Source organism: Tenrec ecaudatus, chromosome 12 (genome assembly GCF_050624435.1).
Source record: "Tenrec ecaudatus isolate mTenEca1 chromosome 12, mTenEca1.hap1, whole genome shotgun sequence".
NCBI classification, from domain to species: Eukaryota; Metazoa; Chordata; class Mammalia; order Afrosoricida; family Tenrecidae; genus Tenrec; species Tenrec ecaudatus.
The window spans coordinates 128,561,877-128,588,221 of NC_134541.1; the positions used below are offsets into that span (position 1 = coordinate 128,561,877).

The window sequence follows — 26,345 nt, forward strand, 5'->3', positions numbered from 1 at the left end:
TCCAGCGCTGGCAGGCGGCGGGCGGCTGCTGCTCCGGGTCCTCGCTGGCGTCCTGCTCTCCTGGCCTGGACCTTGCGACGCGACGCGGCCCCGCGATGGCCAAGCGCAGCTCGCTGTCCATTCGCATCGTGGAGGGAAAGAACCTACCCGCCAAGGACATGTGAGCGCCGCCGGGGATGGGAACCCCAACTTTCCGGGGAGGGGTGCCGCCACTCACGCCTGACCTCTCTGGGGGCCGGGGAGGTTCTCACAGGCCGCCCCGCAAGTTGAGCAGCAGCGAGTTGCCACGGTGGGAACTTCAGAGGGAAAATGGGGACCGTGAGGTTTCCGGCGAGCACCGAACTGGAGGTGACCACAGAGGGAAAGGATGTCACAGAAAGCTGAGGACTGAGGAGGGGGCTGGGGGTCCCAAGAGAGTGGGCAAAGAACAGACGGAGGGGGGAGGAGCTCTGATTGGTTTGGAGCTGGGAGCCATGAAGACATGCTGGGGAGACACCCTGAGGGCTGCCAGGGGTGTGGCTGGAGAGAGGTGGGGTACCCCCTGGAAATTAGGAGTCTTCCTTAATAGCTCAGAGACCCCAGTGCCCCAGACTGACCACCTGCCACACACCTGCCAATCCCGAGTTCCCCTGGGTCTGGCACCGGGCTTCATGTGGGCATTTGGGAAGGGCAGGACAGGTGTGGCACGGAGGCAGTATAGGTCAGGAGGCCAGGACTCGTGCAAAACGGTGGGGGGAGGTGGGGGCTGGCTAGTGCCATTCCTTATGTCCTCAGTGCGACCAAACCACCCCTCCAATTTTGGGGCCCACCCACCAGCGCTATTCTCAGCATCCCATTTTGCAGATGAGAAACCAAAGCTCAGCCCAGAGGTTTCAGAGACCTCTCTTTCCACTCTTGTAGAACGTTTCCAGGCCTGAGCTGCTCCCCCACCCTGGCTCCCACTGTGGGTCTGCCACCAGTTGCCTTGCATCCACCTTGGGCCTGTCTCTGTGCCCAGGGCCTCAGCTTTCCCTTCCGCAAAGGGAGGGTTGAAAGCCCTCCGGATGGGAGAAGTGAACACAGCCACAGCTGGAGTGGGGGAGGCCATACAGGGTCCAAAGTCTGCTGGGCTGGTGTGTGTGTATGTGTGTGTGTGTGTGTGTGTGTGTGTGTGTGCTGGGGCATCACGCTCACTCTCTTGCTGCTTCTCCTCTGCCTGCCTCTGTGAGCTCCCTGCAGTTCTAGTTCAAGCCCCCCCTCCCCCTTGCCAAGGCCAGGCTCAGGAGTTGCCATGACAATGACGGAGGGAGGGGCAGAGTGGTTGCAAGGTGGGTTTCTGTGTTGGGAGGAGGTGGGGCAGGAGCTAGGAGTGGGGTCTCTAGAGAGGGAAGATGGATGAGCTCAGAGAAGGCTCTCAGCCCCCAAGCCCGGTCTAGAAGCAGCCCCCTGGCTGGCACCAGTAACTAGGTCATCTTGGCCTCCCTGGCTGGTGGCAGCTGGGAGGAGCAGCCCCTCCGTCTGTCGCCTCCTTCCCCATTCCAGCAGCAGCTGGCTCTCACGTTTGCTTCCGGCTTTCACCAGCCCAGGATGGTGAGCTGGTGGGCTATGCCTACCTGACAACCAAGATACCTGCCCTCCCCCACCCCCGCCCCCAACCCAGGCTTGTCTGTATAGCTGAAGGACCCTGGGCTGAGTGCCTCCTCCCAGGATGCTGCCCACCTCCTGTTGATCCTGCCTCTAGCATCTATCTCTTTCCTCATCTGCCCCTGCTACCTGCCCTTGCCACCTCCCCTCATCACCTGGACCCTAATTTCCTAACATGCCTGGTGTACTCCTGGACCACAGCTCAGTCCTGTCAGCCCACCCTTAACCCTGGCCATACATACTAGCCCCCTCAGCCCCACTATTGTCCTCCATAGACCTGCCTTTGCATCTACTTAAGGCCTTCTGCCCGTATCGCTGTCCTACTCAGAGTTCTCCAGAAAACGATTCCTCCTTCAGGCGCCGTGGGGAACATCTCCCCTTCGGAGCTTTGCCTGAGCACTCGCAAGGGCTTGTGGCCCCTGCTTTGTGCCTTCCGGCACGTTGGGTCCGCTGGGGCCAGAGGCTGCCTCTGGGTAGTAGCTGTTCCTCGCCCATCTGCCTTATGCCAGGGCAGGGCCCGTGACTCATCTGTCTTGACATTCCGCCTCCCTGAAGAACACCTGGTCCAAAGTAGGAGGAAGGAGAAGTCCAGGATCTCCCCCATTTAATCTTTTTATTAGCCGGAGAAGGTAGCCACGACTTGATTTACAGTTGGGGATACCCGGATGCAGGATGTTAACGGTGTTGGGTCAAGATCACACAGCAAGCAGGTCCTTCGAGAAGCCCGGGTGCAGAGCCACGGCGTCTGGCTGGACCGAGGTCACAAGCTTGCTGTGGAGCTTAGTGGACACCAGGCCTGGCAAATCCTATGCAAAGCATTTGGCTCCTGGGGCTGCAGGCGTTGGGCACCCACAGGTGGCCCTCATTGAGTGCTGTCTGCAGGGAGGTGTCTCCTCCAGCCCAGGCCTGGACACTGCTGGGGGCAGGGAGCTCACCCCTTCCTTGAGTGGGTCCCTTTGTTGTTGCTGTTGTTGTTGAGCGTCTACACAGCAAAACACACACCCACTCAGCGGTGGCTACATGTGCAGTGACATTAATTAGGTTCTTTGAGTTGTACACGAATTCCTGCCCTCCTCTTCTGCCTGGCTCTTGCCATCAACGCACGGGCCTCTAAGGTTCGTGGCTGATCTCTTAGGCTGCTGCTCTCAACTGGATCCCATTTAACTGGTTCTTAAAAGAGCTCCTGTGTGTGGCTACGCACTGGGCTGCGATCTGCAGTCTGAAACCACTGGCGGCTCTGCAAGAAAGAGGGAGCTTTCTTCCCCCTAAAGAGATTCAGTCTCAGAAACCCATGGGGCAGTTCTGCTCTGCCCTGGATGGTCCTATGAGCCGGAATTGACTTGATGGCAGTGAGTGAGAAATGAGACTGCTGTTTGGCGTTTGAAATATTTCTGGCTTAAGGTTGAAAGATTATTTAGTGCCATAGTTTTGGGGGGTTCTTCCAACCTTCATGGTTCCGGGAAGCCTAGTGTCTAAGCGGATTTGAAGTTTCTGTTCTGCCTTTCCCCCCTCTTGATCAGGAGTCTTCTAAAGAATACGTGATCAAAATATTCAGTCACAGTGGTCAGGTCCCATCCAGTTCTGGTCTCATGGCAAAGGAGGCTATTGTTCTTGGAAGCAGTTAAGCACACGTCCTGTGTCCCCCTCCTGTCCCTGACTCCCCTTTTTCCTCTGTTGCTCCAGATAAACAGAGGCCGACTATGGTGCCTTGAATGCCCACATGCAAGCTTTTCAGACCCCAGGAACATGCAACACATGATGACATAGAACAGAAGACTAACCAGATGATTAAGCCAGTAACTAGGGTGCTCCATGACACTGTGCCCCCAAACACCCACAGAGGCCCAGTCAGTTCTCAGGAGGGGGCCGGCCTCACACCAAGTTTCCACCGGCTTCCCTACCCTACCACTTTCACCCACGGATTTGATTCCTCAAAGGCCTCAAACATGGCTCCAGGCCATACCCCCAACAGCCCCAGAGCCTACCGGCTCGGGTGGCATCACGAGGGCTGATGTCACCCAGGAGGGTAACTCTCGGCCAACCCCCATGGGCAGACCCAGCCAGCAAACCACCCCTGGTGGGCCCAGCTGCCACCTGTCTCCGCTCCCCTAGGGTGGAGGCCTGCACTGTGCAGCCACGCCCCTCCTTGGAGGGTGGAGCAAACTTCCTGAGGCTCCTCCCTCTCCCGTTGGCCAAGTGAGAGACCCTCCTGTTCACCCAGTGGCAAGTGCCAGCCTTTTCTTCTGCCAGCATCCTGGTGGCAGGTGGGGCGGTGGTGCTGATGACAAGCTTCTGCACTGGGGGAAGGGTCACATCCACCCTAGTGATGGTACTGCCCGGGCAGGTCCTGCCCTCACACTCACCCCCTGGCTGCCACCACAGACCCTGGGATCATTTTGCTGTCTACCCCAGTGTGCCGTCTACCCCCCAGCCCTGGGATGGCTCCTGCCCAGCTTCATCCCGCTGTCCCTCTCATTGGGTGCTGGAATCAGCATGATGACCAGTGACCCGCTGCCTCCCACGCCCAGTGGCCCTGGGGATGGGCCTGGGGCTATTTTGGAGTTTGCCCTGATCCACCCCCTTCTGGGAACTGCCAACGCCCTAAATATAGAGGCCCCACAAGGAGCCAGGCTGGGCCGGAGATGACTGGCTGGAGAAGGAGATGAGGTAGCAGGGACCAGCTCAGGGCCTCGCCGAGGTAGTGGGGGTGGGGGACACTGGCAAGGGGAATGGGTCCCAATAGTCCCCCGGGGAGCTATGCTTGAGCCTCAGCCTGCTCTTGACACTGTCCCTTTTGCTCCCCTCTGACCCTGCCCCCCACCCCCACCCTGACATTTGTCCCAGCTCCCAAGCCTTTGCCTGAACTAGCGAGCAGCCCTGCCTGAGACACCAGCCAGACCTCACCATTCTTCCAGAGACCTGCCGAATACATAGTCCTTTAGAGCTCTGAGCAGCGGGCAGTCCTGGGCCCGAAGGGAGAAGCAAGAGGATTTCAGTTCCTAGAGGTCTCGCCCCTGCCCAGAGCTGGTCACAGGGCAGACTAGACCTTGGGCTGAGGGGGCAACCGAGAGAGTTGCATGCCCGCCTTAGCCAGAACTGGTCTCCCGCTCCTCTGCGGGACTCTTCCGAGTCCCTGGTACTAGCACAGGGGTCACTCTTGTGGGCAGCCTGTGTTTGCAAATTCTCCAACTGTCCTTGGGACTCCAACAACCATTCCCAGACAGGTACGGTGTAAGTTGCAAAATGCCAGTCGCCCGCCGTACACATGCCCAGCGGAGGTCGCACAGCCAACGCATGGCCTTCTAGCCACAGCTCTCGTGTGAGAGCCGAGGGGCTGTCTCGCTGGCTAGTGCGCAGGGCCACGGTCTTTGGCGCTGTTGATGGAGATGGTGCTGTTTCAGACGCCTCCCTAGCATTGTGCTGAAGTGTGTCACAGTGGGGTATGCTGCAGGCAGGGGTGGGTGGAGATTCTTTGGGTTAGATACACTTGGCCGAGTCCGGTTTTCAGTGCTGTTGGGCATGAGTTTCGAGGGAACGAAGCCTGCTGCAGATTAAAGAAGGTGCCTGGAAACAGAAACACAGGAAACAACAGATGTTGAAGATCACAGAGAGACAAAATTCAGACCAAGACTTGCAACAACCTACCCTGCGCGCGCCACCTCCCCCCCCCCTACCGGAGCCTAAGCCAACTGCCATGGAGTTGATTCCAATGCCTAGCACCCCCATAGGGTTCCCGAGACTGAACGGGGATCTTATGGAAGCAGACAGCCTCGGTTTTCTCCTCTAGAACGGCTTCTGGGCTTGAGCCCCCGATCTTGTGGTTAACAACCCAGCACTTCCACAGCAGCGCCACCACAGCCTCCTTGCCAGGAACAGTGGCTCGGTGCTCTCAAATTCAGTGTTCTCGACAGCGCTACCTGTAACGAGGATCCCTGGTGGCATGGTGGGCTAGGTGTTGAGCTGCTAAACCCCAGGTTGGCGGTTCAAACCTACCAGCCACTCTTTGGGAGAAAGATGAGACTTGATGCTCATGTAGAGATTTGCAGCCTGGGAAACCCATAGGGGTCAACTTTAGGGTTCCCCTGAGTCAGAATCGAGTACAAGTGAACTTGGTTTGGTGTGACTTTTGTGGGCCCACCCATAACAAGCTCTGGAAATCTCTGGCTTTGGGATGGGTGGACACAAGGTGAGTTGTCCACAGAGGGCTTCCTGGAGTAAGGGCCCTTGAGTAATGGCAGGGGGTGGGGAGAAGTGGGAGGGGGGTGGCGGGGGAGCAAGGACAGTTTACAGGCCAATGAGCAAGGACTCTGCTTGTGCTAACCTCACTGAGCACGCCTCTGAACTGGGATGGCAGCCCCACCTTCTCGATGCCGACAGGGTAGAGCTGCTGTAATGTAGCTGTATACGGGAGCCACATCAGGCTCCCCCAGAGGGGCTAGGATTCAAACTGCTGACCTTGCGGTTAGTAGCCCAGTGTGTAACCCAGGACGCTTCCAGGCACCCACCCCCACCACCAAGGTAGGAGAGCACTTTTGGCGGGGATTTGATTTTCTTTTTTATTTAATTTAATTAAAAAATTTTTTATTTAGATTTGTTTTTCTTAGGGATGTTTTCACCCCTTGAGGCTTCCTCTGCTGACAAAGCCCCTTCGAGAAGGGAAGTAGGGCTTGGAAGTCCCCCTTTTCCAGCATATAAACACACTTCCTCTTCCAGGGGGCCTCCCAAGCCTGGCTGGAGGCCCTTTGAACATTCGGACTCCCCACAGCCAGGACACGTGCCCCTGGGCAGCCCCTGGCCAGCTGTTCCGTTCTTTTCATTGTCCAGTTAGCAGGCTTTGGTGTAACCCACTGCACAGCACCCCCAGGACACCCCTACCCACCTCATATGCCGCTGCTCGTTCCCAGGGATACAGCCTCTGTGCCCTCCACAAATCCCACTCTCTGATAGCTCAGTCACCCGGGGCCACTGCTGTTTTTGCATCTTGAGCCCTGTTGGGGCAAAGGGCTGGCACCTGGGTGTCCAGGAACCCCTAACCTTAGAGATGGGGGTTTCTGAAGAGGGAAGCACAGGCTGGGAGAATTTGGTGGGGGTGCATTTCAGGAGGTAGGAGGCCCAACAGGAGCCCTGTCGGGGAGGGGTGTCACCTCCTGGACGTAATTCTGACTGTGGTCTCCTCCCGCACAACCTGCTGGGGTGGGGGTGAGGCGGGCAGGAATTAGGAACTGTGACCCCTCCCTAGACCTGGGTGGGGACCAGGGGGCTGCTATGGGCAGAGGCCTCTGTTTGGGGCTGTGAAGCCTTTGGGCCCTGGACCAGAAGCCCACGTTGAGCCCTCGGCATGGGGGGAGGGCAGGCAGCTAGCCGCGAGGTCCACACTGGGTCCCAGCTCGCACTCAGCTGCTCCTCTCCTCTGTCTCGCAGCACGGGGAGCAGTGACCCCTACTGCATCGTGAAGGTGGACAACGAGCCCATCATCAGGTACCGTCCCCACCCACCGCCCCCGGGGCTCAGATTGGGCTTCCTTCCTGAGCACATGCGCACACCCTCCTCCATTTACTTTCCTGTTTATTCCATCTCCCCCGCCTGACGGGCGTGGACTTTGTGCAGGGAGGGGTGATGGCTGGAGGACTCCCCTGGGATCCCCAGTGGGCCCTGCCGTGCCTCACAGGACAGCCAGCCTGCTAATCATGGGCCTGAACACTTGTCCAGAGATTACCCAGGAGCTTCTGGCCAGGCTCCAAACAGACACCTTTGCATTCTTCACAGCCCTGTGAGGGACAGGTGCCCCTTGTGATTGGAACCTGGTAACAAAGCCCTCCTTTCCTGGGGCACTGTCTCTTCACGTCAGACAACGGGCCAGGTAGTAGAGGGAGCAACAGACGGACAGAGGAGGAAGCTGAGATGCAGAGATACTGCTCGACAGGTCACCTACCTAGCAAGGGGCAAAGCCAACCTGGAGCCCAAGTCTCCATTGCTGGCCCCGGCCCATGCCGAAGCCTCCCTCCCTCCCTCGGCAGGGCTCTGTCTGTCCTTAGATTTGCTTTGAATCCCAGGCACCAAGGAGGGAGAGGGCCATATGGGGCCTCAGTCTCAGTGACAGACAGGGACACTGAAGCCCCGGAGCTCAAGTGTGGCCTGCCTGAGTCAAGGGTGGTTCCTTGAGTGTTGATCCTAGTCAACACACAGGTGCACACACACAAACACACACACACACATACACACAGAGACACAGACACACACAAATGCAGAGACAAGACACTCACATACAGACACACACACACATACACACAGAGACACAAACACACACATGCACATACACACAGAGACACAGACACACACAAATGCAGACAAGACACTCACATACAGACACACACACATACACACAGAGACACACACAAACACATACACACAGAGACACAGACACACACAAACGCAGAGACAGACACACACATACATACACACAGACACACATATACACACACACACAGAAACACACAAGTCACAGGAACTGAAAACTCTCACCCTCAGGGGTTTGGAGAGCGAGGCGAAGACTCCTGTCCCCGACCTGGCTGCCTGCACCGCAGCCTCTCCAGAGTGAGCACAGCCCCCCTGCGTCCACCCTGGGGGAGTCCGCTCACAGCATCAGGACTGGGGGGAGCTAGGCGGCCAGCTCAGGACTGGGCTCTGTGGCCCACATGCCAGCTGCGGTCCCTCTAGTGTATGTTTCTCCAAGTGTAGGGTGACTCAAAGACCCAGCCCTCTGGCCCACGCAGGCTGGAGGGAACTCAGAGGGCATGAGGGATGGTAGAGGCGGGAGGGGAGGGCAGGGGGGCTCTGGGAAAGGCAACAGCAGTCGTCACACAATGAGCCAGCTGTCACTGCTAGGGGTGAAGAGGGCGTGTGGCCGGTAGCCCCCTTCACCCAGCCCCGCCTTGCTCTGATTGGGGTCCGGTGTGGGCTGGCCTGGCAAGGTGCTGAGGCAGCCCCGTCTTCTCCAGGACAGCCACCGTGTGGAAGACCCTGTGCCCCTTCTGGGGCGAGGAGTACCAAGTCCACCTGCCGCCCACCTTCCACTCCGTGGCCTTCTATGTCATGGATGAGGATGCCCTCAGGTGGGGGCTCACTCTTCCCCTGGGGCCCAGACCCTGACATCGGCCCCGTCCCTGACCCACTTCCCCTTGGGTTCTGCTGGGTGCTTGGGTTCCTCCTGTCAGCCCATCCGTGTGTCCTCCCGGAGCCAGAGGGACGGGTAGCCCAGGAGGGGTTGGTGGTTCTGGGTGGGAGTGTGGACCCAGGGTCCCTGCACCACATCATCCATGTGCACGCGTGGAAACTGTGTGTGTGTACCCGAGGGAGCCATGAGCTTGGTATGTGCATGGTCACACATGTTGGCCTGTGAGCAGAAGCAGTGCATACCCGTGAGTGTCCAGAACCTCGTCGTTAGTCCTGTCTTGCCTGGTGGGCACCCCCCACTGGTGGCTGCAGTAACAGCAGTGTGCTCCCCAGGGCCCGAACTGGGTGGGAGGGGGTCCTGGGTTCCCCTGGAACAGGCGCTATGGCCCCACCCAGTTCTGACTTCCTGCCCCCCACCCTTCCCTCCAGCCGAGATGACGTTATAGGGAAGGTCTGCCTGACGCGAGACACCCTGGCCGCCCACCCTAAGGGTAAGACCCCACAGGAGAGAGTCTGAGGCCAGATCCCGCTGCCCTCCCCCCCCCCATCTCCCTCTCTGCCTCCCTGTCCCTGCCTTCCTCCTATTGACACCCTCTGGCTTGGCCCCGTTAGGCCATTCCAGCTCTCTCCAAAGCCTGTGGCCCTCCCTTGCCCCCCCCCTGTTTCTGAGCCCCCCTTTAAGCCTCTGACTTGGGAGGACATCTTTAGGATGAAGGGCTGCGGCTGCTGCTGAGAGAGGGGACCCGCTTCCCCATCAGACAGCTCCTTCTGAGGACTGAAGGGCTCCCGGGACACTGACCCAGCCACTCTGTGTCCTGTGTGTCTAGTCCATCCCAGTGAGGGCTCAGACCAGAACCTCGGGGGAAGGCGGAGGGGAGGTAGCAACCTGTGCAGTGGGCACCTCTCCCAGGCTCCGAGCTCCAGGCACACACCTGTTCCTGTCCATGAGGCTGGGGCGGGCATGGGGGTGTGTGTGTGCTGACTCATGGGACAGCTGGGCCACTCCTGCCCAGCCTTGGCCATCGCCTCTGGGCCACCCTTGGGTCATTTGCCATCTCCTGTCCGGGACTCAGGCCCGTCTCCAAGCAGTCCCCTGTGAGAGGCACTGTCTTCCTGCTTTCAGACGGGGAAGGGAGGACGACCAGGTGACAAGTTGGGGTTGGGACTGCGGAAGGCAGTGAGGCTACTGGCCCTGGGACCCCCGGGATTTGGATTCCCACCTGCAGGGGATTTACTGCAGGGCCTCAGTTTCCCCATCCGTCACCGGGAGGCACAGCCCCCACCCCACAGGGGTAGGAGAGGATTTTGAAGAGAGTTGGAGAGTGGGGTGGGGGGCAAGGTTGGAGAGCTGGGAAGGTGAGGACCAGGCTGGCTGAGCGGCCCCCCCACCACCCCGCATCCCACAGGTTTCAGCGGGTGGGCCCACCTGGCAGAGGTCGACCCTGATGAGGAGGTACAGGGCGAGATTCATCTGCGACTGGAAGTGGTCCCTGGGCCCGGGGGCTCCCGGCTGCGCTGCTCTGTGCTGGAGGCCAGGTGGGGACAGGGCCTGGGCTTGCAGGGACCCACCACGCTGGGAAAGCCCAGGCTTGTTGCCCAGGGCCCTGCTCCTCCACCTCTGGGCCCTGCCTGCACTGCCTCTGCCCACGCAGCTGGCTCTGGAAAGGGGCCCAGGCTCCACCTGGCCTGAAGGTGTCTCCTGGGTGACCTGCTGGGAACTTGGCCCCTTAGGAGATCAGTTGGCATTTTGACCGTGGGATTCCGGGAGTCATAGGGAGGGTTTGCCCCACACAGACTTGGCATAGGGGGGTAGGATGTGTGTGTGTGTGTGTGTGTGTGTGTGTGTGTGTGTGTGTGTGTGTGTGTGACAGAGAGAGAGAGACATAGAGACAGAGAGAGCGAGAGCGGAGTCTTGGCAGTGTGGAAGGAGGTATTGTGTGTGTGTTGGGGGTGGTCTCCGGCTGTGTGTGTGTGTGTGTGTTGTCCCCGGCAGGCAGCATGGATCTCTAGGGGAATTGCTAGGAATCTCCAGATGGCCGGGGTGGGGAGAGGTCCCCTGAGCAGGGGCAGTGACTCCCTTCACTGGGTAGGTAGGTGCTGCCTGAATTGCCTGCGACTGCCCCCCCCCCCCAGGTATTCTTAGCTGCAGGCCCACCCTGACTGGGCCTGGGGGTGAGTCCCTCCAGGCTCCAAGGCCACCTTCACAGGGTCCACCCAGCCCCGTGGGGCAGCGTGCCCAGGTGGGTGAGGCAGGGGGCTGGGAGGAGCATGGGCATTCTAGGCTCCCCTATCTTCTCCTCCACACACCCCCAGCTTTGCTTTTGCTCTGGAGCTGGAATAGGGGGTGACAAGGGGTACAGACTGGTGAAATCAGCTGACTGTGTCCCTCCTGACACCCACCACTCCTCCCATGCCAGCACACACCCACCCGCCAGGGCTGCCTGGCCTAGACAGTGGCCTCAGCACCTCTGCCCATAGCCAGCCAGTCCCCATAGTGGGGACTGCCCAAGAGTCCTGTCCCCCCCACACCTCCCTCCCTTCAGGAAGTGCCTTCCTCAGCCCTCTCCTCTTGAGACCTGGGGACCACAAAGGCTGGGCCAGTCTGGTCTCAGTTGTCATGCAGTGCTGAGGAAACTGGGGCTCAGCGAGGCTGCCTCCCATGAGGACCCCCTCTCCCATCAGGCTGGAGAATCTTTGGTCTGGCAGGTGCCATGTGGGGCTGAGCGGGGCCGTTGTCGTGGGTATCAGGGTCCCGAGGGGAGTCACCCTATTTGGAGGGGCTGCCCCAGGAGCCCAGACATTCCCCCAGGTCTAGTCTCCCATAGTGGAGGGTAGAAGTCAGGGAGGAGGGGCAGGGGGGTGCTGGGGAAACAAGTTATTGGTGGCCTCCTTCCCCAGGGACCTCGCCCCAAAGGATCGGAATGGCGCCTCGGACCCCTTCGTCCGAGTGCACTACAATGGCCGGACGCAGGTGACCTCGGTGAGGGGACAGAGAGGCTCCAGGACCTGTCGGCCCCTACCGATGCCATCCCCGTGGGTCGTCAGCCAGGCAGGGTTGGGGCAGGGGTCAGGGCACAGGCACTGAGCCACCGAAGTCGCCCACATTGCTTCTGGGAAATGGCGGGGTTGGGGGCCTTGGCCTCGCAGGGGGTGCCACTGTGCTGCTGTGTGGTCTAGGATGACACCCTCCCCAACTTTGGGCCCTAGGGTCCCTACCCGAGAAGTTGGGGGGTGGGGAGGTAGACAGGAAGTTGTTACCTCTGCCTGGCCCTAGGAGACGAACGGTATCAGAGCCCACTGCTGAAAATCCTGGGGGTGGGCTGGTGGGTGCTTTGCCCTTGGCTGGGTCTGGGGGCCCTGAGGAGCCAAGGCCCCCCCCTCCCCACTGAGCCCCTTTCTGGGCAGATCGTGAAGAAGTCTTGCTACCCGCGCTGGAACGAGGCATTTGAGTTTGAGCTCGAGGAAGGGGCTGTGGAAGAACTCAGCGTGGAGGCCTGGGATTGGGACTTTGTCAGCCGTAACGACTTCCTGGGCAAAGTGAGCTGCCCTGCCCCCCCACCCCCACCCCCCAGACTGCACCTGTTGCTGTCAGCTTCTGCCCTCCTCCCCCCACCCCTTCCAGCCACCCTACCCATCACGGCCTCCCTCCCGCTCCCCCCAGAGGTCCAGGGAACTCCCCAGAACCAGAAACCCCCTTCCTCTTTGCCCTTAAGGTCTAGCACCCAGGGGAGGTCCCTTCTCCCCACCAGACCGTGCACTGGCAAGGAGGGGAGCCACGTGTCCCGACCCATGCAGGTGACCTCCCCGCTCTACCACCAGGTGGTGTTCAATGTTCCCCGCCTGTGGGCGGCCAGGCAAGAGGAGGGCTGGTTCCGGCTGCAGCCTGACAAGATCAGGAGTCACCTGGAGGAGTGAGTGCGGCCCGGCTCCTGGGTGGAAGCCCAGACTGGCTACCAGCAAGGGATCGAGGGGGCACAGCTCCGGGTTACTTTCAGGCCAGGATTCTTCTCCATCCCGAGCTGGGCCCCACTGCCTCACCCTCCCGATGGCCCTGTCCTTCAAGGCAGTCTGTGTCTCCATATTTTTGCCTTCAGACAGTTTGGGGAACAATCCCCCCCACCCAGGGGCCCTTTCCCTTGGTGGCATTTGTAGACATCCCATTGTTCTCAGGCTGGCATCCCTGGGCTCCAGCTCCTCCAGGACCTGCCAGGCCCAGCCAGGACACCTGCCCAGTTCCAACTAAAGTCCCAGAAACCGCCACTGCACCTCCTCCATGTGTGAAGGCGCTAGCTGAGGCTACACTCCTGCCCGATGCCTCCCATTGGAGGGGAGATCTTGTACTTCCCTTTTTCTAAATCTGGCAGCCCTGTCCAGGAAGGCCCCTTGGCCTTCTTACTTGCCTACCCCCCACCACCCCCACCGCCCTCAGCCCTGGGGAGGGAGGCTGTAGGCAGGGGCCAGGGGGCAGGGCCAGGGGCAGGCCTGGTTCCCAGTGGAAAGATCATGGGCTGCCCATTCCAGGGGCAACCTGGGCTCCTTGCAGCTGGAGGTGTGGCTGCGGGACGAGACTGTGCTGCCCTCCGGCTGCTACCAGCCCCTGGTGCAGCTGCTGTGCCGGGAGGTGAAGCCAGCGACTCAGGTGAGGGGTCCTTGAAGGGAGGTCGGAGGCTCCCCCCGTCCTCCTAAGCCGCCTCCACAGAACGAGAAAACAAGGCTGGCCAGTGTGGCTCCTGCCTCGCCCTGCCCTCTCTGCCCCCTTGGGAAAGAGGCCTGGCCCCGTGGTGCTCCAAGTCCCGGCCTCGCCTCCCCCCCCCCTCAGCCCCACCTGTTCCTGCTGCCCCTGCAGGGCCCAGGGCAGCTGATTGCACTCGTGGAAGAGACCACAAGCACTTCGTGCCGCCAGGAGGTGGCCACCAACCTGCTCAAGCTCTTCCTGGGCCAGGGGCTGGCCAAGGACTTCCTGGACCTGCTCTTCCAGCTGGAGCTGGGGCGCACCAGTGAGGCCAGGGCCAGGGCTGGGGTGGGGACACCCAGAAAGTCAGCTTAGAAGAAGAAGAGAGGAGCGGGCAGAGGGGGGCAGGGGAAAGATGACAGGGACAGAGGTGGGACAGCACATGGGGCAGTGGCAAGGAGGCTCTTTCCCGAGGGGCCTGCTTAGACTGCTCAGCTCCAAGACTGTCTGTCCTCCCGGAAGCCCCGTCCCTCTCCCACCTCCGGAACTTTCCTTGTAGGTGAGGCCAACACCTTGTTCAGGAGCAACTCTCTGGCTTCAAAATCCATGGAGTGTTTTCTGAAAGTGAGTTTGCATGGAGACTGTCCTCGTCACATACAGGAGGGGACCGAGACAGGCCATGGGCCCCAGCCCCCTGTTTCCACAGTCTGTGTTCCATAAGGGGAGCATTCTATTCCCCACATGCATGGGGACCCCCGAGGCTGGGAGGGGACTCCTGGGAAACCAGATTCTTGACTGGGGCTGGGAGAAGGGTCAGGCCAGCTCTCCTGGTCCCCAGGTGGCAGGGATGCAGTATCTGCACAGTGTCCTGGGCCCCATCGTTGACCGGGTGTTTGAGGAGAAGAAGTACGTGGAGTTGGACCCCAGCAAAGTGGAGGTCAAGGATGTGGGGTGAGACCTGGGGCAGTTCCTAGGGAGCGGGGAGCTCAGGCCCAGCCCTCTGGGTGTTTATGACTTTCTGCCTGGATTTACCCATCAACTCTGCCACGTTTCCACCTTTGCCTTGTCTCTGTGCCACTGTCCCCCCACCCCCACCCCAGCCTCCCCCGCGCCCCGGCTGCCCCTGACACTGGGTGCTGAGCACGCCTCTGTCCTCCTGGTCTGCACCCCCCACCCCGCGCAGGTGCTCCGGGCTGCACCGCCCACAGACCGAAGCCGAGGTGCTAGAGCAGAGCGCGCAGACGCTGCGCTCTCACCTGGGGGCGCTGCTGAGCGCGCTCTGTCGCTCGGTGCGCGCCTGCCCTGCCGTGGTCCGCGCCACCTTCCGCCAGCTCTTCCGGCGCGTGCGCGAGCGCTTCCCCAGCGCCCAGCACGAGGTGTGTCCCCTGCGGGGCGGGAGCTCGCAAGGGTGAGGAGGGGAGAGAGACTGCGGCTCCAGGACAGGGGTGAGGGTGGGATACTGGAAGCCGAGGAGGTACAGGGCGGGGTCGTGGGAGGAGACGGGGACCAGGGAAGGGAGCCGCAGGAGCCCAGGCCCCCCCACCCCCACCCCCCCCCCCACACACGGGAGAGCACAGCGCGGCTGGCCCTTGTCACCCCTTCAGAACGTCCCCTTCATCGCCGTCACCAGCTTCCTGTGCCTGCGCTTCTTCTCTCCCGCCATCATGGCGCCCAAGCTCTTCCACCTGCGGGAGCGGCACGCGGACGCCCGCACCAGCCGGACCCTGCTCCTGCTGGCCAAGGTGCGGGCCTCCAGACGGTGGCTGGCTGCCCAGCCTGTACGGATCGCGTGCACCTGGTTGACCCCAGGCAGGCCTTGCGACAAGGCCAGTGGTGGCCCGCTCACGGCCCAGTTTCCAAAGATGGTTTCCAGTCGGCTCACCTGAGCCCAACCTCAGAGATAAGGCAAATGCGGTCCGAGAAGGTGGTACAGCAGGGGCTCGGAGCCCAGACGTACTGGTTCCCTGTCCTTGTGGGGCAGTGCCGCGTAATAAGCCTGCAGAAGAGGCTTAATTGGTTGAGCTCAAATAGTCTTAACTACCTTCGTGGCGCCGTGGGTTAAGCGCCGCAAACCGCACCTTTCACTATTGTGAGAGAAAGGAAGCTGTCGGCCCCCATGAAGATTGACAATCTCACAACCCTGAAGGGTCGCCCTGAGTCGGAATTGATTTGATGAGAATGAGTGGATGGGTGGGTTGATAGGTAGGTAGGTATGGAAGCCCGAACAGCGTCAGCATGCCGCTTCTGCCTCCATCGCCACAGCTGTGTGGCACAGCCTGTAGGGGTTGGCCCCTTACCCAGTGAAGCTCCGTCCTTCCTGCCCCCAGGCGGTGCAGAACGTGGGCAACATGGACACGCCAGTGTCCAGGGCCAAGGAAGCGTGGATGGAGCCCCTGCAGCCCACTGTGCGCCAGGGTGTGGCCCAGCTGAAGGACTTCATCGCCAAACTGGTGGACATCGAAGAAAAAGAAGGTGGGCGTGTCCCATCGATGAGCAGCCGCCCTTGGCCTAGCCCACAACCCACCTGTGATCCCTTGCTCCGCCCAAGGCCCCGCCCACCACTGCCAGTGCCTCTCATGGCCCCGCCCACTGCAGACTGCCTCTCATGGCTCTTCACTTAGCCCCTTTTGCTCCGCCCACCGCGGGGTTGTCCTGTTCCTTTCGAGGCCCCGCCTACAACCTCGTGTTTGGGGTCTGCCCCACCCCGCCCCTGCTCACCTAGCTCACTTTTCGCCCTTCCTCCCGGCCTCTCCTCCGGCCCAGCAGAGTTGGACCTGCAGTGGGCGCTGAGCTTGCAGGCCCCGCCTGTGAAGGAGGGGCCGCTCTTCATCCACAGGACCAAGGGCAAGGGCCCCCTCGTGTCCTCCTCCTTCAAGAAACTCCACTTCTCCCTCACCACCGAGGCCCTCAACTTCGCCAAGACGCCTAGCTCCAAGGTGGGTAAAGAGGGAGGCGCTTAACTCTCAGGAGCCCACCAGTCCCAAGGTCTACGGAGCCCTAGAAGGAGCCAGGCTGGGACCCCACTTCCCGTGACTGACCAGCTTTGCCCCTTCCAAAAGTCACTTTCCACTGGGGAGGTCGAAGGGCTTCTGCACACTCAGGGGTCAGTGGCCCAGCGGGAAGTGTGTGGCCCTGAGTCCCCTGGCCAGGTGCGGAAGCGGTAGTAGAGGTCGGGAAAACAGAGCGGGCCTGAGGGCAGTGTCTATATCCCAGCCCCTGCCTCTTGGCTGGAGCGTTTGGAATAACAGTTGTGGATTCTACACCTGGTAAATTATATTGAAGACCCTTCACCCGCCTGGGCCTGCGTCTCCTGGGAGCTGCAAGGCTGGAGCTCATGGCTCCCTTGATGGATCTGCCCTGACCCCTACTCAGCCAGGCCCAGTAGAGGGTCTGCCAAGGATGCCCTGCCCTGCCCAGCCCAGCCCTGAGCAGGTAGGAGGAGCTGAGGAGAAATGAAGGAGCCCCTCACATCCTGTCCTGGAGGTGGGGAGGGCTCGCTGGCCCTTGAGGGGTCCCACCAGCCAAGAGGGTTCAGCCACTTCCCCACCAAGGACCCCTCCAGTTAGTATTCTGTGCCAACTCCAGCATTGCCACAAGGCATGATTCTGTTCACCGTCAGCATGGGAGCCAGTCACATGGCCCACCTGGCAGAGAGAGCTGGGGTCACAGCTGGGGCTTCCCCCCTGAGCAGGGTTCCCCTTGGTGGGCTCTGTCCCCATCAGAGGAAGCCCACACACAGTTCCTCACCACCACCACCCACCCCAATCCGGGAGCTCTGCAACACTAGAAAACTCCCTGGAGTGTCTGCTATGGGCCAGACACCTGTTACCTCCAGGCACCTACCTGGAGCCAGGTCACTGCTCAACAGGGTCCCCAAAGCCTCTTGATGGAAAGTGGCAGAAGTGGGACGTGCGTTTGCCTGGCTTCTGCAGCCCAGTTCTCTTGTGATGCCACTGTTTGACAGCGGGGAACTCAGGACTGGATGGTAGCCTAGGGCTGGGCCACCTCTGACCCTCTAGACCTCGGGGCAGGGGTGGGGAGGAGGAGGAGGAGGATGCTTGAGGCAGGAGCAAGCCAGGATCCAAACAGCAGCCTATCTGCTAGAGTGAGGAAGAAAGGGAAACAATGGGGGGCGGCTTCCTGGGACAGTTGGGGGCATGGAATCAGGGGCTCTAGGGACTGGCAGAGATCCCAGAAGTCATCCTGATCAGCCCTGTCTGGACCATGGATTTACCTCTCCAAGGAACACCCCCCTACCCCACCCCTCCCCAGAACACTCTGCTTGCTTGCTGATGACCACGGGGAGCTCAGTACTACACAAAGTGTCTCCTCTCTTGGCAGTTCGGTTGGAAAGTTCATTATCTTCCGTGGGAGACTACTTGCTTGTAGCCGCCTTCTCTGTTCTCTGGTCCTCCACCCTTCTTCTATGCAGAAACCATAGCCAGGAGTGTGGTTGCTTCTAGAACCCCGAGCCCCTGAGATTTTAGCCATTTGCTGAGGGCTTGACACCCCTTTGACTCGGTCTCTGACGCTGCTTCCTGCCTTTCTCAGTCATCTTAGCATACTGTCACTGACCAGCTCGGACTCCGACAGCCGGAATGGAGCACAGCTCTGTGGGCGTTGGCTGAACACCGAAGACTAGACACCTCGCTTCTGGCTATGAAAGCTTTATCAATACTGCCTTAGCACAGCTGTAATTGGCATGGGTGTTACATCTCACAGTAGATCCCACGAGACCTCTCACAGATGACTCAAGTTATTATTTATTTATTTTTTTTGGTTTTCCTTTCAGATGAAAAGAAAAAGATAAAGTAAGCCCTTCATGCAGGAGGGAGCGCTAGTATTGATCATTTCCAACCTCCACCTTAGGATCCCTGTGACGCCATGGGTGGCAAGTTAGGCTGCTAACCTCAAGGTCAGCAGTTCAAACCTCCAACTGCTTCAGACACCCAAGAGGGGCAGTTCTGCCCTGCCCTCTAGTGGGGGCGCTATGAGTCAGAGTCCACTCGATGGCAGCGAGTTGGGGGTTGGAGCTTTAACTTCATTGTGTTTAGTTCCGCCCCTGGCACCAGTTGGCTGGAACACTTTTTGGGTCCCACTCTGAGCCTCAGCCTCGGTCCCCACGGGCAGCCCTAAGTGAGGGCCATGCTCAGAACCTGCTTCCGAGGCTGACGAGGGGATGGCACGTGCCATTAAGACTCACCCACCGTGGTGGCCCCACCTGCTCCTGGCTGTGATTTAGGTAAAAAGATGAAAGGTGCTTAGAGGGGACAGCCCTCTGATCACAGCTCCTCCTGTAGCGGCTTTACTGCCTGAGAGCCAGGCCCAGGACTCTGCTCGGGGCAGTGGTGGGCAGACTGAGCCAGCTTCACCCTCGGGAGACCACAGTGGTCGCCACGCCGCGCCGCGCCGTCAGCTCTGCACACCTGACCCGGGCTCCCAATGCCTGAGAGAGATGGCTGCCCCGGCCCACCCCCCCTCTGGGTGCTCTCACACAGCCCCTGGCCCACCAGGGCATCTGCTGGCAGCACCCCCCTCAGCCTACAGGGACACCTAGATGGAGGTGACCTTTTCTGTCCACTGGACTGGCCCCTAAGTCAGGGGGCCCCCTTCCTGGCCTCCCCATCCCATGAAGCCCTTTAAGCCCCCCTGCCCCCTTCCCACAACACACACACACACACACACACCAGCCCCAGTGTCTCTGCTGTGTGTGTCTTAGTGTCTGTCTGCATGCACGTGTTTGTGTATTTGTGTGCATCCGTGGGTCTCAAGCCCAACATCTGCCTCCAAGGCCTCCCACCACTCAGCACCAGAGAGAGAGAGGTCTACGCCTCCTGTGCTTGTCACCAAGGCCACCAGGTGTGGCAGGCCCTGGATTCCAGGCCAGGGAGTGTGGGCGGCCACCTGAGGGCAGCCATTCATTGACGGAGCTGGCAGGCATGCCCAGGCGGCAGGAGTAGGATCCAGGGTGGGTACCCTTCAGGGATGTGGCTCTTATAACATGGGAAGCTGCTCTCAGTCCTGTTTTGTATTTCAAACACCAAATTCCGGGCGCTGCCCTCAAGTGGAGGCCGACTGACTCACAGCGAGCCTATAGGACAGGGCAGACCTGCCCTGTGGGTCTGAGACAGCAGCTGTTTGTGAAAGTAGACGGTAGCCGCCGACCTTGGGGACTGCAGCCCAGCACTAAACCACCTGGTCATCACAGGGTAACTTATGTCGTCCTTGTCCAGCTGGGGCATGGCTGAGATGCTTAGAGGCTGGGAAGCTATTTACAGTGAGCAGGGGAGAGTCATTTCCAGCCCCAGGGAATACTGGGTGTCCAGACGCTGACCTCCCAGGACCAGGCATTTCCTTACCATCTCTGCCCTCTGTCTTGCTGAGGTTGCTCCTGGCCAGGGGTGGGTGCCAGGGGTCCCCGTAAGTCCATACTGCAGACAGGGAGCCTGAGGCTCGGCCTCCGATGGGCCCCTGAGCAGCCCTTCCTGTACTGGCCCTAGAAAAGTGCCCTCCTCAAGCTGGCCAGCATCCGGGCAGCGGAGAAGGTGGAGGAGAAGAGCTTCGGCAGCTCGCACGTCATGCAGGTCATCTACACGGACGACGCCGGCCAGCTGCAGACCACCTACCTGCAGTGCAAGGTGCTGCGGCCGCAGCTGGGGGCTGCCAGGGGCGGGCATGAGGGTATCCCACGCCCCGCAGCCACGAGTGCCTCAGCAGGATGTGTCTGCCTGTTTGTCTGTGTCTCTGATACATATGTCTATGTGTGTGTGTGTCTGTCTACTGTCTATGTGTCTGTCTGTGTGTACCTGTGTGTGTGTCTGTCTCTGTCTACTGTCTATATGTCTGTGTGTCTGTCTGTATTTGTGTGCCTCTGTGTGTGTCTGTCTCTGTCTGATGTCTATATGTCTGTGTGCCTCTGTCTATCTATCTGTGTGTCTCTGACTCTGTTTTTATGTTTCTGTGTCTGTGTGTGTAGTTATTCAGTGTGCATCTCTGTGTATCTCTATCTCTGCCTGTGTGTATCTCTGGGTCTCTCGTATGTGTCTCTATCTCTGTGCGTCACTCTGGTTGTCTCTGTGCCTCTCTATTTGTCAGGCTGTGTGTCTGGAGACCCTGGCCCAGGTCTGAGCACCATCCCCACCTCCTCCGCAGAGCGTGAATGAGCTGAACCAGTGGCTATTTATGTGTGTGTGTGCATGTGTGTGCGTGTGTATGTGTGTGTCTGTCCAAAGATCCTGGCTCAGATCTGAGCACCATCCCCGCCTCCTCCTCAGAGCGTGAATGAGCTGAACCAGTGGCTGTCTGCGCTGCGGAAAGTGAGCATCAACAACCCAGGCCTGCTGGGCTCCTACCACCCCGGCATCTTCCGTGGGGACAGGTGGAGCTGCTGCCACCAGAAGAACAAGACAGGTGCGGTGGCTCCTGGCCTCTGCTGGTCTCAAGCCCTGACTGGGAGATGGGGTGACCAGGCATGCCTTATTGCCCGGGCAGGGTGCCCGCTGCAGGAGAATAACCTGCAGAAAGCCAGTCCCCAGATGGTGAGGGGGCAGGATGCTGCAGGGTGGGTGATGCTCTGAGGGGGCCGCACCCTCTGAAATTCTGTCTCTGCCTCTGTGGAAGCTCACCCTTTCCAGCCTCACCAGGCAGAGGGGCATCCTGCCCAGTGAGCTCCTTGCAGAATGGTGAGCTGAGAAGCTCTGGGCATCTCTACTCGTCAGGGCTGGCGAGAGCCTGACACAATGCCCGGTGCGGAGCAGAACTAGGGTGTCAGAGGCCCTGAACAGGGGCACAGGAGGGCTAGCAGCAGGGAGCTTTTTGTGTTTACAGAAATGGGGCATCTGTGGCCAGGTGGTGCCCTGATCAGAAGCACGGGTGGCTGTTGAGCTCACAAAATGTGGGCAGTAGAGCTGAGGAACGGACTGGGTTTTTAACCTTTTAAGATGTTCACCTTTTTATTCCTTTAGTTTTAAGTAGCCTGTGGCTGGTGGCTATCCTATTGGACAACACTGTTCTAGCACCATCCAGACGTGTCCCCTCCCCTTATCTTTACTACCTCCCCCCAGGCAGAGAGTAGACCCACGTGGAGCTCCTGCTCCTCATGCTGGGCTTGGTCTCAACCGCAAGGCCCCACAGGAGTGGTTGGAACCTGACCTACCAGCCCTGAGCCAGCCCAGGATCTGCAGTTAAGCTGTGGGGTTGGGGTACCAGCAAGTAACACAAGCTCTGGAGAAGGGAGTGGATCCTTCTTAGGCTAGAACGCTCAGCCCAGCTATTGGTGTTTTCCCACAACCCTACCAGGGTCCTGCAGGTGGCTCCTTACAGGGAACAGTGCAGATGGCAGCCTCTGGCTGTCACCACCATAGTGACCTCAGCATGGCATTGTGGGAAGGCCCTGGAAAGGGGAAGGAACCAAGGCTTAGGGAGGATGACTTGGCCAAGACCAGTGTGTCTAAGGTATAGACCCCTCATGACCCACTCGACCAGAATCTGCCAGAAAGTTACGCACATTCCCCCGAGGAACACCTTGCACAACTCCCACACTATGATCATGAATTTCAGATCCCATGGTTCAAAAACTGAACCCAAGAGGAGCTGCTGCCCTTCTGGGAGGGTTGGGGGAGCCCCAGGCTTGGACCAGGTGTCCCCAGCTCTGCTCCCAAACCAGCCCTTCACTCAAGGGCCCAGGCCCGCCTCTCTCACCCGGTAGACTTCCCTTGGCTCACCCCTACAACCGGAAATTGAGCGTGAGCGCACAGTGTCTAGACCGCTTCCCTGCCCCCAGAAGGGCCTGCCTGTAACTCTGGCCTCTCTCTGCCCCCGCAGTTCTGGGTTGTGATAAGACCCGGTCGCGGGTGACCCTGCAGGAGTGGAATGACCCTCTCGACCATGACCTGGAGGCCCAGCTCATCTACCAGCACCTGCTGGACGTGGAGGACACGCTTCGGTGAGGAGGGCTGCGCTGATCACACACGGAGAGGGATGTAGGCACTCCGCCAGGGCCGGACAATTCTGGGTCTCTTCTTGCTCATTGGACCAGCACCTTCCTCACCCTTGCTGCGGCACATTGAGGGAGGGGCACCCAGGTCTCTGTTGATGGACCAGGAAGGGTCCCCAGGGCTATGGGAACCCAGAGTCAGGGCCAGTCCTCCTCTGGCCTCCCAAAGTCAACTGCAGAGTGCACAATCTATTCCTCATGGGCCCCTCCAGAGTTTACCTCCCTGTACCTCTAGACACCTCCAGAAGGTCTCTCCTTGCTCCTGCAAGCCCTCTGACCACCTGCTGTCAGCCCAGGACTGCCAGGCTACCCTGCCGCCACCTCCTCCTCTGGCTCCCTGGCACCCTCCCTCCGCAGCACACACCTCCTCCCCTGCCAGGTGACGTCATCCTCCCGGTGTGTTCTCACCCCATCCTCTCAGGACCCACCTGGACCCTCCCCACTATGGCCACACCCTGGCACCTGCCCATCCTTTCCCCCGAGTGCGCGAGCCTCCGATTTTTAATCCACTTCACACGTTTGCTCATTCGTGTGGGTGCGCACCGAGTCAGCTGGCTCTTACTCCTGTCCCTAGGTAAGGGAGTGAGTGGCAGAGCTAAGAATTGAACTCAGCCCATCTGACTCCAGGGGCCATGGCCCTAACCACTGTGCCCTGCTGCCTTGAGAGCCTCACTGCCTCCAGCACCGTGGCAGCTCCCCCTCCTCCCCCTTCCTCCCGTGAGAGCCTCAAACACCAGCCTGTCCACGGCCCCCTGCTGTGTGAGCTTCAATGGCTGCAAACGGCATGCCCGCGCCTCGCTTACCGCTATGGTTAGGTCCCACGGCTCCGGTGGTTCAACACGAAAATTGGCATTAGGTCAAAGTGGAAGGTGACCAATCCCATCAGCTCACCCCGTGGAAGATGACATCATCACGGCCTCACTGTCTAACTCCCTAAGCCCAATCGTGCCCTAACTGCCCAGACTCCACGAAGACCATGACCCAGCCAAGCCGCACACACCCTCGACCCTCACAGCCAGGGTTCCTCTCGCCCCCTCTCGGCGTGCGTTGTTAATGCACAGATTCACTCGGTACGGGTTCTTCCACTCGGGGGGTAAGGGGACATGTCAGAGGATGAGATGGCCGTGTGTGCGTGTGCGTGTGTGTGTGTGTGTACATTTTGGAGGCAAGCAGCCTGATGGATGAAATTCAAGGTGTCAGCGGGCTGGTCCCTTCCGGAGAGATGAGAAGAGAGCATCCATTTCTTCCACTTAACACCTTCTAGAGGCGGTTGGAGGAGCCCTGCAGGTAGACTGGTTGGGAGCTGGGCTGCTAACCACGAGGTCAGCAGTTTGGAACCACTAGCTGCTCTGAGGGAGAAAGAAAATCATCGGGCTTTCTACTTCCTTGGAGAGTAACGGTCTCAGAAACCCACAAAGGCTGCGCTGCCCCGCCCTGCATGTAGAGGGTCTGCGTGAGTGGGGACTGACGCGGTGGCAGTGAGTCTGGAGAGGCTGCCTGCTCTCCTGGGCTTGTGGCCTCATCCTCCATCCTGAGAGCGAGTTGCTCCAGCGTCCAAGTCTCTTCTCACATTGCGGGGCTCCTCTCCCTGACTCAAATGTTGATGGGAAATGCCCTTCTCTTTTGAGTCCTCTCCGTGTCGCCCAGGCGTCTTGCAGCCCCATCGTATTAGGAAGGAGCCCTTAGCAGTTGCACGCTGGCCTGAACACCGTGAGGTTGGCGGTCTAAAACCACCAGCCACTCCCCGGGGAAAAGATGAGACTGTCTACTCTCTTAAAGGGTTACGGTCTCCCCTGTCCTCCAGGGTCACTGTGAGTGGACATTGTCTTCATGGTGCTGATTGTGGTGTGGTTTTTATACTGGGAGCTTGTGATTGCAAAGAGGGGTCCCCCCCCAATTCATGCAGGCTCATCTTCCACTCAATCTCATGTTTGTGAAGCCCCCCTTGCCCTAGAGCTGTGCTCCCCAAAGTGGACAATGCCACCCTGTGGGGGCTGGGGCATGGGGACAATCCAGGGAGACTGCAGAAGCAGAGACCTGTACTTTATAGGATGGAGGACAGGAATTTTTCATGGCCGGGGACACAATGAGTAATTTTTTGCCTCCTCTGAAAAGGGGCAGTAGGCCAAATAAGTTTGGGGGCATGATTCAGCTGACTCTACCCTCCCATCATCTACCCCCATTTCCCCACTTTAGCAGTGAAGATCCGGGCACCTCTTTCTATAAGGTGTCTGCTGTATGCTTCGGCAACCCACCGGCCAGCTCGCCTTCTGCTATGAGCCTCTTTCCTGGGTAACGGGTTACCCAGCCCGTATGGAGAGGGTGGTGGCAGTGCCAGCTGCCCCCACTGTATGTGCATAACCCCAGACAGACCTGGGATAGTGCTGCCGGTGCCGCCACCACTGCCAACCTGTACCCTTTGCCTGGTGGCTCTATTGGGGGGGTGGGGGGGCTTCACTTCCAGCTCTTTCTCAGTTCCGGGCCAAAGATAAAACCTTCACCTGCCCTGCCCTCCACCTGCAGCGGACCTGAAGGCCCCGCCCCCTCTCTAATTTTTTACATGAATGTCTTCTTGTTACTTAGGTGCAGGGCTTACATACATTTCAGACCACCATCTCTGCACGCAACAGTTCCAACCCCCACCCCCAGTACCCTATCGCACCCTTCCTCCCCGATTCCTCTTCTCCCTCTTAGGGACCTCCCACCCGAGTCGACAGTGGTCAGCCTTCCAGCTCGCTGCTTCATCTCCCAGTCCTTTCTCCCCCTCCCTTGTAGTTAGGTGCCCCCGAGTTGATCCCAACACACAATGACCCCCAAGTTCAACGGGGTGAAACACCCCCAGGTCCTGCGCCATCCTCTCCATTGGTCAGTCGCTGTGTCCATCCATCCTGGGAAGGCCCTCCCCTCTTTCCACCGTCCCGCTGCTTGACCAAGCGAGATACCCTTCTCCAAGGACTAGTCTCTCTGGATAGCATGCCCGACCCGGCCTCCCGAAAGCGCTCTGGCTGCGCTGCTTCCCAGACAGGCCCTGTGTCCCGTGGCCAGTCCGTGACCTTCACCAGCACCACCGTGTCGGCACAGCTGTCCTTTGGCCTCCCTTAGTGGACGCCCTCCCTTAGGGACCTCCCACATCTGTTCCTTTTGGTGTGAACCTTCTTTGTCTCGGCGTTCACCCTTGTAGTCGTGGCCTGCCTCTCTCTCTCTCTCTCTCTCTCTCTCTCTCTCTCTTTCTCTTTCATTGCTGGCTGACTTTTGCAGGTCCCCCGGGCCGTGAGGCACATGGTGGTTTCCTCACTCTTTTCCGGGGCTGCACAGCCTTCCACGGAGTGTCTGCCCCAGTCTCCTTTTATCCATGCATCTCTGGGTGGCCCTATATGTCGTTGCCACTCTCTTGCTCCTGCGAACGGGGCTGCTCAGAAAGTGCTGGCGGAGCCCCTGAAGCGAGGGAGGGAGCAAAGGCCGGCTGAGCTGGCCCCCACATCCCCAGTGACACCCTCACTGTCTGCACCCACAGGGAGAAGCACCAGGCGCTGAGGGGCACCCTGGAGGCGGACACTGGCCCAGGTAGGTTTCTCCCCTCTGGGACTCGTGGGGTGGTCCGAGCCCCCTTTGAGGGTTCTGGGGGAAGTGGAGGCCAGAGCCTATACCCAGTGAGCTTTCAGGCCCGACCTGGCAACCTCTCACCCCCCCTCCTCTCAGACAAGAAGGGACAGGGGGGAGGGTGCCTGATCCAGCTGTCCTCACAGCAGTCTGCTCCCAGCCCCCAGGGACAGCCTCGCCCAGCTGTTCCAGGTGCTGCGGGACCTTCAGCAGGCCCACAACACCAGCCTGGCCGCTGCCCCGCCCTCTGCACACAGACGCCTCCTGGAGCTGCAGACGTGA

General features: G+C 59.7%; 1 protein-coding gene across 2 annotated transcripts; it reads left to right on the plus strand.

Moving 5' to 3' along the window:
* Positions 1 to 95: 95 nt before the first annotated feature.
* Positions 96 to 26,345, plus strand: RASA4B (RAS p21 protein activator 4B). 2 transcript variants are annotated; one of them, XM_075528505.1, is made up of 21 exons: positions 96 to 160; positions 7,045 to 7,101; positions 8,622 to 8,735; positions 9,226 to 9,287; positions 10,203 to 10,332; positions 11,695 to 11,776; positions 12,202 to 12,333; positions 12,616 to 12,694; positions 13,290 to 13,435; positions 13,643 to 13,793; positions 14,028 to 14,092; positions 14,307 to 14,419; positions 14,652 to 14,844; positions 15,073 to 15,210; positions 15,796 to 15,940; positions 16,235 to 16,404; positions 19,969 to 20,106; positions 20,743 to 20,878; positions 22,292 to 22,412; positions 25,978 to 26,031; positions 26,213 to 26,345. In XM_075528505.1, exons 1-21 carry the CDS (start codon positions 96 to 98, stop codon positions 26,343 to 26,345), a joined length of 2,424 nt encoding a protein of 807 aa, XP_075384620.1. The 2 variants fall into 2 exon arrangements, with proteins under 2 accessions (XP_075384620.1, XP_075384621.1); XM_075528506.1 differs by lacking the exon at positions 19,969 to 20,106.

What these genes read in the sequence shown, in the direction of transcription:
- RASA4B (XM_075528505.1), top strand. Translation starts at nt 96, where the DNA reads ATGGCCAAGCGCAGCTCGCTGTCCATTCGCATCGTGGAGGGAAAGAAC. An exon ending in CCTGGCCGCCCACCCTAAGG is followed by an intron (nt 9,288 to 10,202) that starts GTAAGACCCCAC and finishes CGCATCCCACAG; the next exon opens with GTTTCAGCGGGTGGGCCCAC. An exon ending in TGCTCTGTGCTGGAGGCCAG is followed by an intron (nt 10,333 to 11,694) that starts GTGGGGACAGGG and finishes CTCCTTCCCCAG; the next exon opens with GGACCTCGCCCCAAAGGATC.